We start from the raw sequence: 20,946 nt of genomic DNA, 5'->3' as shown, positions 1-20,946 counted from the left end.
GATACAAGAACCATTATGCTTATGGAAATACAACAAGATCCTTATAAACTGTATTGTATACAATGCCATCTGCAATGGTCTCTAAACAAACTCATTAAAAGCAAGAGTGCTGGCTTGTTAATAAAGCACTGATGAATTATGCAGATGTATTATTAAAAATTAGGTATTAATTAGGCCTCATCTGACAAATCACAGCCAGATACATAAAGCTAACTGAACACATCTAAAATATTCCAAATATGTTTTTCTTCTAAAGCATTTCATGAAATATGTCTGTTCATTGAGCTAATGATGTTTCTTATAACATTCTTAAGAACAGCTATCATTTATATTGCTATTGAAATATCTGCAGTCCTGCTGAGTAGAAGAGTAGCTCTAAAAAGGTAACAAGCATGCCAGGAGGATCAACACACACCCCGCTGCTTGGACCTGAAAGTGATTTTGATAAGAGCAATAATTATAATTACTCAAAGCTTACGCTCTAATAAATTTGTTAGTCTCTAAAGTGTCACAAGTACTCCTGTTTGGGGGTTTTTTTGGGGTGGGTTTTTTTTTTGGAATTACTCTAAAGACACTATTTTAATCTAACAAGAACTCTTGAGCTAAAATGTCTTTTAAAACCAGCATCTATATTCTCAGTTACACTACAGTACTCACCATATGTGAGAAAGCTCTGGGATGGGAAGCTTCGATTTTGTGAAGAAATTCTTAGCCACGGAACCTGTCAAGAACAGTGAAACAGGCATTTGAAAGGTTTCAGAGGGGTAGCCGTGTTAGTCCATATAAGCAAAAACAATTAAAAGAATGGAAACCTTGTGGAACCTTAGAGACTAACAAATTTATTTGGGTATAAGCTTCCGTGGGCCCACAAAAGTTTATGCCCAAATAAATTTTTTAGTCTCTAAGGTGCCACAAGGATTGCTTGGCATTTGATATTCATCTTCCAATCTGATTTTGCTTGTGTTTCTATAAAGCTGCAACAGCATCAGCAGCTGGTTATTTCACATTCAACAGACACTTTGATTGTTGGGAATGAGTATAGCTGCTTGGCCATTTGTCTCTTGGTGAGTAACTAACATGGGACAGGCCAGGCAGAGCGGTTGACCTCATTTCTCCACTTCTCTCCATGTGGGAAAAATATTAATGGATGAAAACATGCCTCAGTATTACCATTATCATCATCAGTATGCCATTATGAATACAAAGAAAGGAAAATGGAGATAAATGGCTTCCTTTCCAGAGAAAAGGATGCTTCTAATCACATGCCAAGTATATGGCAGCAAATGGCCCTCTGCCATCTGTGCTACTCCCACAGTGACTTTCTCTGCTTTCAGGCCTGCTGCAGCCCTACCATCATGAAAGAAAAATAAGAGGAACCAGCTAAGCATCCTGCTACAATATTCACTACCAGTTGTGAACATCCTCCATAGCCCTCCCATAATAAGCAATCTGATTTCCCTCCCAGCCAACAAACCCCTGCTGAGCCCTTTGCAGTGATAAGAAGTTCACTACACATCCCACACAGCCAGCTGCCCAACACTGTCTCATGCAAATAGGCTACAGGGGTAGCAAAAGTCTGCCGTAGATCCTTGCACATTTTACTTCACATAAGCCTGAAAAACGTAAGGCCAACCCCATTCAGAGCCATTATATACAGATCTATAATTCTGCCTCCCACTACAGTTAATAGTAAATCTGGGTGTGCATGAAATGCAATGTCTGGCCCTATGAGGCTCTCTCTCGGAATAGATAGAGCAAACATCTTGCATATTTTAAAGACTGCATTCTATTATAAACAAAGTTGACTATATGCAGCTTTGTGGGAAATCCTCTATGTGTTGAACTTCCATTTTCTTTTCCCTTCTACTAGGAAGATCAGTTGGAGAAGATTTAACCAAGGGGAAAAAAACTGATGAAGTGCTAATTTCTGCCAAGATCAAGCAATTATTTTAAAACTTTTGTCTGGGGTCAGAATTCCTGAATCCCAAAGTACTGAATTGCAATAATATAACCTCAGAGGACATAGTCAAAATGCCTGTAGTTAAAATCTGTGTTTTTTCCTTGCCAGACTAACTGTCAGTACCTAGAATAACTCCTCTCACAAGCAGTCTGGCCAGAATGAAAATCTGATTTTTAAGATCAGTTACAACACTGTTACCATGTGTGTGCTATGCAGGGTTTACATTTAACCGCTTAAGGGCCAACAACTCAATCTTACATAGTGCTGAGCATCCTGATATGATCCTGTAGAACAGTTAAACAGATACTTAACTTTAAGCACCTAAGCAGTCCCACTGACTTTAATAGGAAAGTAGTTAAGTATATTCTTGTGTTTTTATGGATCAGGCCAGAGCTTCGCACTTTGCAGGACTGAGCCCCAAATACTGTCTTCAGATTCAAACAATTTATTTTAACTTTTTGTCCTGTAACTGCAGATGCTTTCCTGAAGTTCACACTGAATTTTTAAACTGTGTGTTTCAACTCTGAAAAATTAGTGTGCAAAACTCACACATTCTTCCTCAAAAGATCTACTCCCAGTGTGTGTTTAGAATCATATCAATTAATTTTAGTGACAAATATATATTTCTTTTATTTTTGTATTTCTCTTAGCCCTGCAGCCACCACAGCTGAGAGAAATAGTTGGACTCTAGTCCTCCTTGTGCATCATAAAAAGATTTTTTTGTTGTTGCTAAATTCCAATCAACGACACTTGTATAAACTCTCTGAAGACAGTTGGGTTGCAAAGTTGTAAGTGAGGACAGCATTTGTCCTGCAGAACATTTATTTCTGATGATGACACACAAGAAAGAATTAACTCAGCTTGGCTCTCAGATCCCAGGGTGAGTTTGCAGGGCTAGCAATTAAGAAAAAATATTTTACCTGTAAACAGAGAGCATGTGGTATTAAAATACACATATAACCTGTAACCCATTTTAGAGTCATCTTTAACAGTAGAACCACGAATTTTTAAAAATTCTTCAAAGAAACTATTTGTTACCCACTGTATTATTTTAATGCTTTAATTCAGTGATTCAGTGGGTCACAGGAAGATTGTAGATGGGTTGCGGGCCTAGGGTTGCAGGCCCTGGGAGAGAGAAAGAGGATTTGGAGGGCGAGACAGTTTGAGTATATGGCGTTGTGACCTGGGTTAGGGTTGCAGTGCTGGGTGAGCGGGTGCTGGATGCAGGTAGTTACTGCCCCCTCAGTGGGGCAAGGAGAAGGCAGCAGAGGAGAAGAGGGTTGCTGGCCTATATTTTTGGGCACCCCCAAGAATTTGAACACTGGGTGGGTAGCAAAAAAGAGACAAAATGCAGTGGGTAGGATGGTAATTTTTAAAAAAGTTTCAGAGGAACAGCCGTGTTAGTCTGTATTCGCAAAAAGAAAAGGAGTACTTGTGGCACCTTAGAGACTAACCAATTTATTTGAGCATGAGCTTTCGTGAGCTACAGCTCACTTCATCAGATGTTTACCGTGGAAACTGCAGCAGACTTTATATACACACAGAAATCATGAAACAATACCTCCTCCCACCCCACTGTCCTGCTGGTAATAGCTTATCTAAAGTGATCAACAGGTGGGCCATTTCCAGCACAAATCCAGGTTTTCTCACCCTCCACCCCCCCACACAAATTCACTCTCCTGCTGGTGCTAGCCCATCCAAAGTGACAACTCTTTACATAATCAAGTCGGGCTATTTCCTGCATAGATCAAGGTTTTCTCACATCCCCCCCACCCCCATACACACACAAACTCACTCTCCTGCTGGTAATAGCTCATCTAAACTGACCATTCTCCAGGTTTAAATCCAAGTTAAACCAGAACATCTGGGGGGGGGGGGTAGGAAAAAACAAGAGGAAACAGGCTACCTTGCATAATGACTTAGCCACTCCCAGTCTCTATTTAAGCCTAAATTAATAGTATCCAATTTGCAAATGAATTCCAATTCAGCAGTTTCTCGCTGGAGTCTGGATTTGAAGTTTTTTTGTTTTAAGATAGCGACCTTCATGTCTGTGATTGCGTGACCAGAGAGATTGAAGTGTTCTCCGACTGGTTTATGAATGTTATAATTCTTGACATCTGATTTTTGTCCATTTATTCTTTTACGTAGAGACTGTCCAGTTTGACCAATGTACATGGCAGAGGGGCATTGCTGCAAATTGGATACTATTAATTTAGGCTTAAATAGAGACTGGGAGTGGCTAAGTCATTATGCAAGGTAGCCTGTTTCCTCTTGTTTTTTCCTACCCCCCCCCCCCCCCCAGATGTTCTGGTTTAACTTGGATTTAAACCTGGAGAATGGTCAGTTTAGATGAGCTATTACCAGCAGGAGAGTGAGTTTGTGTGTGTATGGGGGTGGGGGGGATGTGAGAAAACCTTGATCTATGCAGGAAATAGCCCGACTTGATTATGTAAAGAGTTGTCACTTTGGATGGGCTAGCACCAGCAGGAGAGTGAATTTGTGTGGGGGGGTGGAGGGTGAGAAAACCTGGATTTGTGCTGGAAATGGCCCACCTGTTGATCACTTTAGATAAGCTATTACCAGCAGGACAGTGGGGTGGGAGGAGGTATTGTTTCATGATTTCTGTGTGTATATAAAGTCTGCTGCAGTTTCCACGGTAAACATCTGATGAAGTGAGCTGTAGCTCACGAAAGCTCATGCTCAAATAAATTGGTTAGTCTCTAAGGTGCCACAAGTACTCCTTTTCTTTTTAAAAAAGTTGTTACTCTAAAAAACAAATAAATAAATAAATAAATAAATCGACCCTGTCTGGAGCACAAACCTGATCTAAAGATAACTCAAGAAGCTCTCCCTTTATCTACTGTACTTTGCTTTAATTTTCAGGCCTTTCATCCTGGTTGTTTTGCTGCACATATATATTATTTAGTAAATGTTACCTGAAATGAAAGAGTTCAGATCAGACTGTAGGGATTTGAACTGGTTGATGTAATATTCTCGCTGTTCCTCAGTTATCCTCCAGGGGTCATCTGGGCAATTACTGCTGTCCTGTGGCTCCCTCTCTACTGAAAGAGACTTCAAAGACAGGGAAAAAAGTCACTTGCAAAACTGCGTGAAAAAGCAGCATACACAGACATTTTAAGAAGTAAGGGTCAGTCTGCACATCTAGCAGGCCCATTTTTTAAAGAAATGGGAGCAGAAAGGCTCAAGTTGATTAATAGCTCTTATAGTTAGGGCTTATTATACATGTCCATTTGCTCAGAGAACTACAGGAAGTTTCACATGAATGAAGCTAAAATAAAAAACAAACCCAACTACTGTTGAAGGCAGAAAGATCACTCCATCTAGTCATGCATTAAGATCTATCGCCTCATATTGGTGTTTTATATTGCACCCATCACCAAAGCATCTGAATGCCTTCCACATAAAATAGATAGCAACAGTGAAGTCCCGAGTGAACTCAATTTGGTCACTGGAATGTCTCCATTGGGGGGACACTGATTAGATAAGTTTTTTTTTTTAAACTGTATTTATTTACTTTTTTTTAAGATTGATTTGTATAAGGTTGTGTTTGTTTGTTTGCATTGAATGTTGTGAGCATCACTCTTATGGTGGAAAGAAGCAAACATTTAAAATGCGTTGACTTGCGTGTCAAAATATTTTAGCGACAGAATGTAGGAAAGAATAAGCTACATGCTCCAGCAAAGTTTAAAACCACTCCTCTGGCCAGACTGTCAACGTGCTCAAACTCAAATATGTGACTTTGTTTTAAAAATGTGTTAAAAGATCCTCAAAACAGGAAATATCACAAAATAGTACTTTGTGCTGGTTTGAAATTATGTGAGATTTATTGGTTTAAAAGACATGATGTTTTAGATACATGTTTCCCATGAATCAGCTGAGGTTTTCCTATGTCAAAAAAAAAAGTTAACCATTGATTTTAAAAAAATTAAATTCCTGAGGTTATATTATTTCAAGCCAAAGTCTACAGTTCAATAAACATTTTAAAACTGTTTAATATTAACGAGACCATAGTTTAGAACAGCTTAAAAACCTAGGTTTCAAAGTAGCAGCCGTGTTAGTCTGTATTCGCAACAAGAAAAGGAGTACTTGCGGCACCTTAGAGGCTAACAAATTTTATTTTTTTTACTCCATACGGCTAATTTGTTAGTCTCTAAGGTGCCGCAAGTACTCCTTTTCTTTTTAAAAACCTAGGTCACTCTTCCATAGAGCAAAGTTTGTAAAAATTCATGGAGAAGTTTTGCTCTGTAGTAGACGGACACGGGGAACAAAAAAACGTGACTGGTGATTAAAAAGCAACCCTAATAGTCATGTGGCTTTATTCTCATTTGTACTAAGATCCTTTTACAAAGTGCTGATGTGTAAACGTGTAATTCATACCCACTGTGAGGCACCTTTACACTCCAGAGCAGTGTAACAGGGCCTTGGTATAAATGAGAATCAGGCTCATAGTCTTATTCATGAAACCAGTGGCAATTCACAATGGCTTTGTCTACACTAGGCTTTTTTTTCCTTAAAATTATTATCCACCATTGCTGCCATTGGTGAGGTAGTATGGACAGGCCACTGGTAACATTTGGCATTTCAACCACCATGTCATCTAGATTTGCTCTTAGCACGATTAGACAACTCGGTGACTAAAAATGCCAGTGGTCAATCTGGCCTATACAAATTCCCCCACAGTTGGTTCTACTGGTGAAGCTGCACCATTGGTTACCATGGTGAGAAATCTGAAGAAATATATCTAATGTATATCTTACGCAGCCAACAAGATAAACAGAGTGTGCAAAATCCAACTAAAAAAATACTCAGAAGAACCTGGACTCTGGGCTTGTAACTCAAGTATGCGGTATCTTATCAAAAACATTTTTGTGGTCATGAAATTTTCATCAAAGTTGGACTCAACATTCAGTACACTATTTGGATTCTTGAGAAGCTTGAAGTATTTTTTATCAAAAAGCCTCTTTTTTTTTTTAAATCAAAAAGCCATTTTGCATTGAAGAGTTTTGATTAAAAACATTTGACTAGATCTAGTAATTAATCTTCCTAAAGCTCTTTAAGATCCAACATGGAAAGACTTTAGAAAAATATCATCATCATCAAGGCCGATGACAGGCCACAAAGTTATTTTACTTTACTCCTACACGTTTGGCCTGAATTCTCCATACACACCAGGCAGGATTTCCTTATGGTGTGCTGCTTCCTTTTTTATTTTCTGCAGCAGCTGAGTTGTGGAAAAAGGGTAATTGCCTTAAACTGAAGCAGAGCAACCGGTCGAACAAAGGAGGCAGAGGAGGAAGAGAAGCTGATAGGTCAAAGGCCAACCCCGTCTGTCTTCATTAGTGTCTTTGATCCCCATAATGCTACATTCTACAATTCTCCCATGCATACTACTTTAGTTGAACAGCTATGTTATTTTGTGTAATTTCTACATAATCCTAGAAAAAATGGTGTCAGTACTGAAACAATGAAAATTATTGACCTTATTCAAACCAGCTGATCAAGCAATCATAGTCCCAGTTCTTCAAGGCAGTTTAAAATAGAATGCAAGTAGCAGAACAAAGAAGAAATAGAATATTACAGGTCAACCTACTCTGCTCCAGTTTAGAGTGCATTGTTTTCATAACTTCTGTCTACAAAAATATAGATATAGTTGGCAAGCTTTAAACAAAAGGAAGCATTCAAAATTATCCCTGGCTACTATGTGATGGAGCTCTAGATAGCCTTGTAGAATTCTTTTGGTGCAGAATTATTGAAATGCATAAATGGAACACTGACAAATAGGTTTTACAGTGCACCATATTTGCCTGTACAGGTAAAAAACATGAATACAACCTAATCAATATGGCAAGATATAAAAGATGAATAATTCTTGTAGGAGCTGCAGTCCATTGCGTACTAAGTAGACATGGGCTGGAGGGAGGGGGAAACTGACTCTGCTCGAAAAACTCGTTCCATCCCAAATCATCTATCCATGCCTCATGTTGTTCTTATGTTATGGGGTAGAGGGAGTGAGAGCACAGCCAAAAAATGGCCACTTACATTTAAAAGCAGTTCTGCTAGTAAGCATGGCAATATTTTACCTAAGGCCAAAAATCTGTGGCCGTAATAGGGAATTTACAATAGACAAATTAGAAAGTTTGCAGAGTTACGGTTTTGAAGCCAACAGGGAAACACTGGACCAGTTTAAGTAAAGCAAACAAAACATCCCACCTAAACTTCTTTATCAGGATTGGGATGATTGAGACAGTAAACTGGGTTTACAAATTTGAATGATTTCCTACAGAGAAGCTGGATATCAGGTCATGGCAGTGTGAGGGTGTCAGGGATAACGCACTAGATCAAGACAAAAAAAATCTCAATTAAATTCATATATATTAAAGATGTTTTTCTTGCATTATTAATAACTTACAATTCTTTCACTTCTGATCTAAGAATCTCAGTCTAATTTTCCAATATTTATGTTGTTTGCTTACATTTGAATTTCACTCAGCTTAAACAATGAAAATGAACTAGTCATTTTCAATTTGCTTTCCAGTCAGTTTTGCTTTATATTTCTCCTACACTAGAAGGATGCACCAATCAATGAGCTGCAAATACCAGAGGGGAGTGTTGTTATTTAAACAAACAAAACAAAAAAATCCAATGGAAGAATTTTTGTATTTAAATTTCTGAAAACATTTGTATTCATGTTAAACTTTGTAAAATATAGTTTTTACAAAACCTAAATTTGGGCTTAGCTGAACCCCCCAGTCTTCCTTTCTGTTCTTACTTGCAAAATAAAGACCATATTTGCCTGGCAGTAGAGACTAGGAGGAAACCTTTGCAGAAGAGAAACAAAATGAAGATTATATAAAGTGAAAATAACGAAGAATACTTTACTCAACTAAAACTGCAGGGAGATTTTGGTCCAGGTTTATTCAAAATGGAACCTGTCTAGGTTACTGGGACTAATATCCCCACTTATTTCAAAAAGCACCACTATTAGGTGACAAGAACTAGAACTTCATGCATTTCTTTTTTTTGTTTTATTCATTTATTTAATCACCATGCAATTCATTACCCGACTAAGAGAGGAATGTACAAGTGCAGATTTGGATGCATAATTTCCCGTTGCTGGTCCATCTTGTTGTTGTGTAGAATGTCTAGCTTCATAAGGAACTATGAAAGTTTAAAGAAATATATATATATGTATTATCAGACGAATCAATAAGGTTCCACAAGTTCAAACTGGAAATTAAGCATTACAACACAGAGGTTCATTAAGCTTAATACTATTGTACTACAGGCCATTCTGTCCCCTTACCCAAAGCCCTAACTACATGCTCTACTCCTATATCATAGTTTCTCTTCTTTAATATTTAGGCATTAACAATAGAAGTTGTCATTTCATCCTACCAGACTGGCATTAATTGCTTTAACGGTTGTTGAAATGCATATTTGCATGACAACCTGCAGCAGCCCTAAAATAAACTATTACAGTAAATCAGCTAACTAATGAATATAGTGAATTCTCAACTGTCATTTTCAAGAGATTTAGGTTTTTCAACTTTTTTATTTAAATCTAATTTGTTTAAAGAGGACATTGTCAAGGAAGAGCATTAGACATTGATTTGATCTGTACAAAACTGTTGATTTGACTGTGGAAAATTCTCTGGATCCTAAATACCTGGGTTTTATGGTTGTTGATCATTCAATTGCCAGAACACTGAAAACAAAAACAATAAGCTTCCTACTTTTAGACCCCTTTAAACCCCAAAGTTTTTTGCTTCCTACCCTGTATATAGCAATCACACCCTTTTCTAGGAGATGTGCTGACATCAATAATGATTTTCTTATTCAAAAACAGATGCTTTCCAGAGAAAAGTTACTACAGGCCAAAGTTACTTTTTAACAAAATAGTCCCATACATTTCAAGTAAATTCAGCATTTCCGGAGTGGAAACAGAAAAGGGCTCTAATGGGCGATATTTCCAGGGTCCTAAGTATGTACTGCAAATACAGATAAGAAAATAATAGTTAAACTGAGCTATAAAAATTATGCACTTGTCAATGTCTAAATGTTCCACCCTTTAGCTTTGTCTTGTGCACATTAAGAGGCAGAAGAGTAACTAGAATGCAAATACAGCAACAGTATAATATGACAAACAACTGAAATGGCTGGTATTAGAACTGTTAATTTCCTCAGAAACACACACACACACACACACACACACAATCATCACTTCTTGATTTGAGACATATCTGATTGACAAGCAAATTCCAAACCTGATTTTTTTTGCAGGTCATCAATAGGCCACTAACCTTGAATATATCTTTTATTTTTAAAACCCAAATTTACATTTCAAAACAGAGAAGGCCTGATCCTGATGGGGTTGCAGGTGCTCAGCACTGCTCAGAATCTGGACTAGAGTTAGCAAAGAAAAGCAACAATAATTTCAATTTTCCTAAGGTGAGAAGACTTCCATTCCATCTGCATAATTTAAGAACAATCCTGTTTTTAATAAAGATAAATAACTAGACATAGAAGCAGGGCACATTGGAGCTCTCTTTCAAATCGTTCTTTTGAAATCCAACTTCTTCTGCTGGAGTGTTCAAACTGTAGCACTGTCCTAATGCTATTCAGCATCATTTACACAAAATTTTAGAGTCTCCTGAAAAATGAAAATCAAGAAAACTCAAAATCTTACTATCGTTACAAAGCAGCTTGCTTTTTAAAGTTATGTTTCTAACTCCGATTGTTATCTATTCTTGTCCTGTGCTGGTATCTAGTTTTTTCCCTTACAAATGTGTTTCAATGTCAGAAAGAAGACAGGAAGGAAGTTGTGAAATATACTGCAGTACTTGGAGGCTGAGTATGGGGTTCTGTTGCTATGTGGTTACCAGCAACAGAACTTTCAAAAGCTAGCAAGAAAATAAAATGCATGAATGCCCAGCTAAAGTTCTACTTTAGAGGGGTGGGCAAAAATTGAATGTTCAATGACCCTGGATTACTACTTTCTGAACACCACATAGAGTATAAACAGTACAAAAAAAAGGTTAACACCACACACGCATACACAAACCCAATGCTCTGTAGGCCCCTCCAGAATGGTATTCAGTGTCCTCAGTGCAATGGTTTCAATGAAACTGGAATGTTAACAGATTTTTTTTTTTCTAGGCCAGAATGGACCAATTATTCATCTAGTCTGACATCCTGCATAACCCGGGCCATAGAATTTTATCTACTCACCCTTGTATTGAGACCAATAACTTGTGTTTGACTAAAGCATACCTTCCAGAAAGGCAACCAGTCTTGATCTGAAGACATTAAGAGTCTTCACATTCAGACTGGATGCCTTTCTGGAGGCCATGTTTTAGTGCTCAGTGGGCTCACGGCCTCACAGGATTTTATCATCTTAACGTTTAGCTGCTTGTATTAATTTTCAGAAGAATGACACTCATGTTAGCCTTGATTCTACAACCCTTGCTCACTTTGAATAGCACCTTGCTGGAAGTATAAACTGGAGTATAAACTACTGTTCAAAGCAAGGTAAGCCAATAGAATGTGGGACATTCAGCACTCATTACAAGAACCTGTGATCTGACTGGGGCAGGAGGGTAAGGGGGGAGTACGTGAATATAATGGATTGTGCCATAGAAAACAGAATCACTATTTCTCGTAATCTTACAGTTCCTGCTAACATTAATTCCTAGTGCACTGCATTATAATTGCAATCCAGGATGTGTCCTTCCTGTCCTGTGGCTGATAGATTTGGACAGGGCACGTGTCGGTACAGTGGAAGGGAATTCCACCTGCAGTGCTTATTCTGAACATCAGAAATCACTGCTTTGTTAGGACTTACATGTGGATAACTAACATATCAATGTGGATGACAGTCTACTTTCTAACAAGTGACTATCAGTCAGTACTAACATGAACCTTTAACTAGAAGTCCATTTGATTGTGTTAGACCACTGATATTTACCACCAGCACAAAATTTTACTTAATTAAAAAATTTTGTAAGAGCTCAGTTTAGTCAGTCACTTATAACTGAGGACAACAGCTGAAGAACCAAGACATCCCATTCATCATTCACAGAGAGCATGTTAACTCATGGTACCGACACTTAAGAGTTGGATGAGAAATGGTTTTCCTGTCCCACAAACATTTCCAAGATTTAGAAAATTCTCCCATTTCATATCAGGACTAAACCAAGATTTTTAATTTTTTTTTTTAATGAAAATGAGAAAATGAGAAAGGGAGCCACCCACCCACCCCAGAAATGCCAAATGGTTAAGGGACTATCCTGGGGCGCGAGCGAGCCTGCCTGATTCGGAGCAGACACGTGAATGTGCGTCTGCCACATCACAGGAGAATGACGTGGCTACTGGTCTATTGGCTATTTTGGGATGGGTCTCGCTCAATCTCTTCTGTTGGAGAGATTATTATTAAATAGCCACTGGGCCAGTGACAGAGACTGACTCTAGAGCCTGTTTAGTAGGGCACTCATCGAGGATGTGGCAGACCCTGATTCAAGTTCCTACCCTGAAACAGCCAGAGCAGCAACTTGAACCTGGGTCATCCACATTGCAGGTGAGTGCCCCAACCAACTGGGTCTTCTGGGGTGGGTAGCATTCTCTTTGCTTTTGTTCCGAAATTCTATCCTGGACCTCATAAATCTTTTTAGCCTAACTGGATACCCATCCAATGTTTCAGTTTCAACAAACTGGAATTTTCCAACAAAAAATAGTTTTGGCGGAAGATTCCCAACCAGCTCTACCCACATCAGCTGTCCAGTCCCTTTGATGAAATGATGAAAGATTTTATGCTTTATCTGTGAGAGAGCGTCTATTGGACACTCACCATCATTCTTAATTATCATTTTATATTACAACAGTTGTTACAAGCCCCAGTCAAGTCTGGCACCCTATTCTGTTATAACCTGTTAAAACCTATATCCTCCAAGTACACCTCTACCCAGATATAATGCAGTCCTCAGGAGCCAAAAAATCTTACCACGTTATAGGTGAAACCACGTTATATTGAACTTGCTTTGGCCTCAAGCATTTCCATTATTAATAGTCACTTCCCACCCCCTGACTGACCCGTCAGAACCACCAACCCATCCAACACCCCTCCCACTCCCTGTCCCCTGACTTCCCCAACCCCTATCCACACCCCTGCCCCCTGACAGGCCCCCCCATCATTCCCACACCCTATCCCAACACCCCTGTTCCCCGTCCTCTGACTGCCCCGCCCCCAGAATCTCCAACCCATCCAACCCCCCCCGCTGCCTGTCCTCTGACTGTCCCAACCCCTATCCACACTCCTGCCCCCCTGATGGGCCCCCCATGACTCCCACGCCCTATCCAACACCCCTGTTCCCTGTCCCCTGACCGCCCCCAGAACCTCCAAACCATCCAACCCCCCCCCCCCCCGTTCCCTGTCCCCTGACCGCACCCCCAAGACCCTCTGACCCTTATCCAACCCCTCAACACTGGCCCGGCCCCCTTAACATGAGCAGTGTGTCGGAGCCAGACATGCTGACGCGCTGATCCACCGGAACGCACAGCCCCCCCCCCCCCCCCCCAGAGCACTGCTTTACCGCGTTATATCCGAATTCGTGTTATATCAGGTCACGTTATATCGGGGTAGAGGTGTACTCAGATCAATGAGAGTTATGCTACTGACTTTAATGGCAGCATGATCAACCCCAAAGCATCTAAATTGTGGTGATTTGTTTTCTTCTGGGTTCCCATTACACTGGGTTTTTACATTTACACCTTACTGTTATTTTTGTTATGTAACCAGGAAGACCATTGTTCTTCCTTGCAAACAAATCCCCACTGTAAATCTGAAAACTAGTACAGCAGTTATTGAAATCAGGAATGTTTTTTTTTCTTAATATTAAAAAACATGCTTATGCACTGAAACATTCACAGTACTCAATCACTAACATATACTGCACATAGGCTTGCCAAAAATGTGGTAATCAGCATTAATTTGTGAACAGTTGCACACAAATCTACACATGATCATTAATTTACTGGAAAGAAAATAGGAAGAGAGGACTAAATCAGAAAGCAGAGCTTCTGCATAAAATAAAAAAAGATGGTCAGATCATTTACTAAAAGACAGAGGTAATTAAGTCCAGGCATTATTAGGCTGATTCCTTAATTGCATTTGAGATTTGAAGGCACTGAACGGAAAAAAACAACAGTGTATGACTTGTGCATCCCAGATTTTATCCTACCTCCGTGTGGCTGTTCAAGCCCACTCCTTGACCTGCCATAGCCATAACTCAAGGGTATTCTCTGGTAATTAGATGGAGAAGCAGGAGGTGAACACATCGGTGACATGGGGGGAGACTTGGTTTCCTGCTTCAGAAACAACAAAATGGAATTCTGAGGTGACTACAGAAATAGGTGGAGTAATTCTGCATACCAGTTCAATCACATACAGCATGATGTGCAAGGCATAGTAATAACTGACAGATTCTCATGCCCCTATTTCCAAAAGAATTGTGACTATAAATGGAAGATGGCAAAGTGATGCTTTGATGTTGAGCCTTGTTCTGGGGGTAAAATACAAGAGTCATCCCAAGGGGTTAGAATGAACTCTAAGACATTTTACTTGCACGTGTGTCTGGATCAATATTTTTGTTAAATCTTATTATTACTGGGTATCTTTGGATTTACATATTGTATTTAGGTGCTTGAATGCATTCTCCATTTAAGAAAATACTTTTAATTTCAGAAGAAGGCAAAAAATGAAAAATAACTAAAAGCACCAATTCAAAGATTTATTTTAAATATTCTGGGAACTGCCTTTGTGAGAAGCAGATTTGTAGATATTGTCAGATCTAACTTGGAGTTTGTTTCCTTTTTCCTTGAGGATTGAGCTTTGGTAGAGGACACGGTCCTGAAATAAATTTACTATATAAACAGAAAAAATATTACTTCACAGTGCAACACCACGGCAATAAAAGTCACCTAGGAAGAGTTATAGGTTTGGTGGCAATGCTCTACTAGAATGAAATTATTTAGAGAAAACAGATATTTGCAACCTTATTTCCAATTTCATTATTCTACATGTGCATACCCTATTGACTCATTAATAATGGTTAGTCTCAGGCAAAGTTTGTTATTCATAGAATCATAGAATCTCAGGGTTGGAAGGGACCTCAGGAGGTCATCTAGTCCAACCCTCTGCTCAAAGCAGGACCGATCCCCAACTAAATCATCCTAAAACATCCCACATCTGATCATCCCCAACTAAATCATCCCGTGTGTGCATGTGCTCTACAGATAATATACACTGCCTGCCCCAAGTAGCTTACTGCACAAAACATGATACAAGATGAGAAGATGTCAGGCAAGGGAAAGGGTCATGCAAACAACAGAAGCTGTGAGATTGCTTGGTTTTATAAACATGTAAGCATCACACATTCTCAGTTTTTATAGATTCAGACAATATGGATCTCTTTATGATACAGCTATTTTTAATTAGGAATTCAGAAGGCCAGAGTGGCAGCAGGATTTGTTACTGGAAGAATATTTCACTGAGGGTGAATTTCCAGAACACTAGCCTGGTATCACCTCAAAGGAGATTAGAGGGGAAAAAATATGGTAGGTTTCCTCAGTCCAAAAACAAGGAGTTGTGATGATAGCAGACCAGTTGCCAGCTCATGCCAAAGCCCTAGGCCTCAACTGGAGGCTGACAAATACGTAACTGGAACCGGTCTGGCTCATCCATGTGTTAGTATTGTTAAAATAGGTAGTAGAGTTATAAATATGTGGTTTGTGTTTAGACTTCACAGAACACTTGTAAACTGCTGCATCCATTAATCTCACTTGTTATATCTGTATCCAATGTCATAAGGTAATATTTAACTGTAAATCACCAGTCACAGTACACGGGAGAGAAGCATTACCAAGTGTGAAATACTACAGGTGGTGTTATCTCCTGCCAACAAAAGAAGGCTCATAATCACCAAACTAACCATAGGAAACGTCAGAAGACAAAAGATTTTGTTGATTGCTCCCCTCCCCACATGAATAGTAGCTATGCAACTGAATTCCTCCAAGCTGAACTTGGAACTTGACAGGCTAAGGAATAAAAGGCCCTAACAAGGAGAAACTGTGGGTATGTCTACACTATGAAATTAGGTCGAATTTATAGAAGTCGATTTTTTAGGAAGCGATTTTATACAGTCGATTGTGTGTGTCCCCACTAAGCGCATTAAGTCGGTGGAGTACATCCACAGTATCGAGGCTAGCTTCGACTTTTGGAGCGTTGCACTGTGGGTAGCTATCCCACAGTTCCCGCAGTCTCCGCCACCCATTGGAATTCTGGGTTGAGCTCTCAATGCCTGATGGGGCAAAAACATTGTCACGGATGGTTTTGGGTACATGTCGTCAGTTGCCCATCAGTCCATGAGAGCAACGGCAGACAATCGTTTCGCACCTTTTTCCCCGCGCAGACGCCATACCACGGCAAGCGTGCAGCCCACTCAGCTTAGCCGCTGCCGTTGTGTCCTGGGTGCTACTGGCAGCAGACGGTGCAGTAGGGCAGCAAACCATTGTCATGGAACCACCAAACGACCGCTTCCGCAGCCACTCTGCTCTCCTGCAGACTCCATACCACGGCAAGCATGGAACCTGCTCAGATCACCGCAGCAGTTATGAGCGCTGTAAACTCCTCACACATTATCCTGCAGTATATGCAGAACCAGAAACTGCAGAAGCAGGTGAGGAGGTACAGCAGCATGGTGACGAGAGTGATGAGGACATGGACACAGACTTCTGTCAAAGCACAGGCCCCGGCAATTTGGGCATCATGGTGGTAATGGGGCAGGTTCATGCCATTGAACACCGATTCTGGGCCAGAGAAACAAGCACAGACTGGTGGGACCGCATAGTGTTGCAGGTCTGGGATGATTCCCAGTGGCTGCGAAACTTTCGCATGTGTAAGAGCACTTTCATGGAACTTTGTGACTTGCTTTCCCCTGCCCTGAAGAGCAAGAATACCAAGATGAGAGCAGCCCTCATGGTTCACAAGCGAGTGGTGATAGCCCTGTGGAAGCTTGCAACGCCAGACAGCTACTGGTCAGTTGGGAATCAATTTGGAGTGGGCAAATCTACTATGGGGGCTGCTGTGATCCAAGTAGTCAACGCAATCACTGAGCTGCTGCTATCAAGGGTAGTGACTCTGGGAAATGTGCAGGTCATAGTGGATGGCTTTGCTGCAATGGGATTCCCTAACTGTGGTGGAGTGATAAACCGAACACATATCCCTATCTTGGGACCGGAGCACTAAGGCAGCCAGTACATAAACCACAAGGGGTACTTTTCAGTGGTGCTGCAAGCACTGGTGGATCACAAGGGACGTTTCACCAACATCAACGTGGGATGGCTGGGAAAGGTACATGACGCTCGCATCTTCAGGAACTCTGGTCTGTCTGAACGGCTGCAGCAAGGGACTTACTTTCCAGACCAGAAAATAACCATTGGGGATGTTGAAATGCCTATAGTTATCCTTGGGGACCCAGCCTACCCCTTAATGCCATGGTTCATGAAGCCATACGCAGGCACCCTGGACAGTAGTCAGGAGCTGTTCAACTATAGATTCATAGATATTAAGGTCAGAAGGGACCATTATGATCATCTAATCTGACCTCCTTCACAATGCAGGCCACCAAATCTCACCCACCCACTCCCGCAATAAACCTCTCACCTATGTCTGAGCTATTGAAGTCCTCAAATCATCGTTTAAAGACCTCAAGGTGCAGAGAATCCTCCAGCAAGTGACCCGGGCCCCATGTTGCAGAGGAAGGCAAAAAAAACCCAGGGCCTCTTCCAATCTGCCCCAGAGGAAAATTCCTACCTGACACCAAATATGGCTAGCAGCTGAACCCTGAGCATGTGGGCAAGATTCACCATCCAGATACCTAGGAAAGAATTCTCTGTAGTAACTCAGATCCCACCCCATCTAACATTCCATCACAGGCAATTGGGCTTATTTACCATGAATATTTAAAGATCAATTAATTGCCAAAATCATGTTATCCCATCATACCTTCTCCTCTATAAACTTACTGAGTTTAATCTTGAAGCCAGATAGATCTTTTGCCCCCCACTGCTTCCCTTGGAAGGCTGTTCCAGAACTTCACTCCTCTGATGGTTAGAAACCTTCGTCTAATTTCAAGTCTAAACTTCCTGATGGCCAGTTTATATCCATTTGTTCTTGTGTCCACATTGGTACTGTGCTTAAATAATTCCTCTCCCTCTGTAGTATTTATTCCTCCGATATATTTATAGAGAGCAATTATATCTCCCCTCAGCCTTCTTTTGGTTAGACTAAACAAGCCAAGCTCCACTATAGGCTGAGCAAGTGCAGAATGGTGGTAGAGTTGTGCATTTGGACATTTAAAAGCGCGCTGGCGCAGTTTACTGACTCGGTTAGACCTCAGCAAAACCAATATTCCCACTGTTATTACTGCTTGCTGTGTGCTCCTCAATATCTGTGAGAGTAAGGGGGAGACGTTTATGGCGGGGTGGGAGGTTAAGGCAAATCGCCTGGCTGCTGATTACGTGCAGCCCGACACCAGGGCAGTTAGAAGAGTACAGCAGGGCGCACTGCACACCAGAGAAGCTTTGAAAACCAGTCTCATGACTGGCCAGGCTACAGTGTGAAAGTTCTGTTTGTTTCTCCTTGATGAAAACCCACCCCCTTGGTTCACTCTACTTCCCTGTAAGCCAATGGCCCTCCCCCTACCCCCTTCGATCACCGCTTGCAGAGGCAATAAAGTCATTGTTGTTTCAAATTCATGCATTCTTTATTAATTTGTCACACAAATAGGGGGATAACTGCCAAGGTAGCCCGGGAGGGGTGCGGAAGGAGGGAAGCACCGGGTGCGGTGGGGGAGGAGAAAAGGACGAGGACGCACTGCTCTTCAAAACTTATTGAATGCCAGCCTTCTGTTGCTTGGGCAGTCCTCTGGGGGGGAGTGGTTGGGTGCCCGGAACCCCCTCCGCCACCCGCGTTCTTGGGCGTCTGGGTGAGCAGGCTATGGAACTTGGGGAGGAGGGCGGTTAGTTACACAGGGGCTGCAGTGGCGGTCTGTGCTCCTGCTGCCTTCCCTGCACCTCAACCATACGCCGGAGCATATCAGTTTGATCCTCCAGTAGCCTCAACATTGCTTCCTGCCTCCTCTCATCGTGCTGCCGCCACCTCTCATCTTGCTCCTGCCACCTCTCATCTCGCTCGTCCCTTCTGTCCTCACGTTCATTTTCTGCTTTCCTGTACTCTGATATTGTTTGCCTCCATGCATTCTGCTGAGCTCTTTCAGTGCGGGAGGACTGCATGAGCTCAGAGAACATTTCATCGCGAGTGCTGTTTTTTCGCCTTCTTATCTGCGCTAGCCTCTGGGACGGAGATGATAGGAGGAGTGTTGAAACATTTGCAGCTGCAGGAGGAAAAAAAGGGAGAGTAGTATTTAAAAAGACACATTTTAGAGAACAATGGGTAGACTCTTTCACGGTGAACCAAGCTGTTAACATTACATAGCACATGTGCTTTCTTTACAAGGTCACATTTTTCCTCTTATATTGAGGGCCTGCCGGTTTGGTCTGAGAGACCACACACGCAGGGCTGGGCGCCAGACTTCGGCTTGCAGGCAGCCATGGTAAGCCACCATGTTAACCTTCATAACATGTGGGAATGGTTTCAAACAGCAGTGCCCTCATTTCCCATACCAACCAACCGCTGGGTTGGCCATTTAAAATGGGTTGGCCATTAAAAAAGAGGGGCTGCGGTTTTCGGGTTAACATGCAGCACAAACCCAACTAACCCCCCCCCACAGCCAATTCTCTGGGATGATCGCTTCACCACTCCCCTCACCGTGTGGCTAACAGTGGGGATGATTTCTTTTCAGCCACAGGCAAACAGCCCAGCAGGAATGGCCACCTCTGAATATCCCCTTAATAAAATTCCCCTATTTCAATCAGGTGACCACGAATGATATCACTCTCCTGAGGATAACAGAGAGATAAAGAACGGATGTTGCTTGAATGCCAGCAAACACCGGGATCATACGTTGCCACGCTTTCTTATGCAATGATTCCAGACTACATGTCACTGGCCTGGCATGGTAAACTGTCCTACCATGGAGGATGCAATAAGGCTGCCCTCCCCAGAAACCTTTTGCAAAGGCTTTAGGAGTACCTCCAGGACAGCTTCATGCAGATGTCCCTGGAGGATTTCCGCTCCATCCCCAAACACGTTAACAGACTTTTCCTGTAGCTGTACTGGCCACAAGTGCATCCCAAGTCTTCAGGGCAAATTAATAATTAAACATGCTTGCTTTTAAACTATGTATTATATTTACAATGATACACTCACCAGAGGTGCCTTCTCCGCCTTCAAGGTCCGGGAGCTCGGGTTGGGAGGGTATTGTCCCCAGGGTGATAAACAGTTCCTGGTTGTTGGGAAGAACGGTTTCTCCACTTGCCTGCTGTGTGCTATCTTCAACCTCCCCCTCCTGGTCCCCCAAATCTTCATCCCTATTGCGTGAGACTCCCTTGCAGGAGTCCATGTACAGGGGTGGGGCGGTTGTAGGGGCACCCCCTAGAATTGCATGCAGCTCATCATAGAAGCAGCATGTCTGGGGGTCTGACCCGAAGCGGCCATCTGACTCTTTGGTAGGCTTGCCTGAGCTCCTTAAGTTTCATGCGGCACTGCTGCGGGTCCCTGTTATAGCCTCTGTCCTTCATGTCCTTGGAGATTTTTTCAAATATTTTGCCATTTAGTCTTTTGGAACAGAGTTCTGATAACACGGATTCATCTCCCCATACAGCGATCAGATCCAGTACCTCCCGTTCGGTCCATGCCAGAGCTCTTTTGCAATTCTGGGACTCCATGGTCACCTGTGCTGATCAGCTTGCCACACTGGCCAAACAGGAAATGAAATTCAAAAGTTCGCAGG

At 41.6% G+C, this 20,946-nt stretch overlaps 1 protein-coding gene across 8 annotated transcripts in view; it reads right to left on the bottom strand.

The window, feature by feature from the left end:
- The window catches only part of REPS2 (RALBP1 associated Eps domain containing 2), a 144,424-nt gene that overhangs the window by 78,173 nt on the left and 45,305 nt on the right, over positions 1-20,946 (bottom strand). For 6 of the 8 annotated variants that reach the window (XM_073356118.1, XM_073356140.1, XM_073356151.1 and 3 more), the window contains exons 4-7: positions 14,215-14,341; positions 9,042-9,139; positions 4,897-5,032; positions 658-721 (exon numbers count right to left, since the gene is read on the bottom strand). In XM_073356118.1, the coding sequence (XP_073212219.1) occupies positions 658-721; positions 4,897-5,032; positions 9,042-9,139; positions 14,215-14,341 (425 nt within the window). The remainder of the gene's footprint in view (positions 1-657; positions 722-4,896; positions 5,033-9,041; positions 9,140-14,214; positions 14,342-20,946) is intronic. The other 2 variants (XM_073356129.1, XM_073356189.1) reach the window with 1 other exon arrangement.

Source organism: Lepidochelys kempii, chromosome 1 (assembly GCF_965140265.1).
Source record: "Lepidochelys kempii isolate rLepKem1 chromosome 1, rLepKem1.hap2, whole genome shotgun sequence".
Classification (NCBI taxonomy): domain Eukaryota; kingdom Metazoa; phylum Chordata; order Testudines; family Cheloniidae; genus Lepidochelys; species Lepidochelys kempii.
This window is presented reverse-complemented; position numbering and strand designations above follow the sequence as displayed.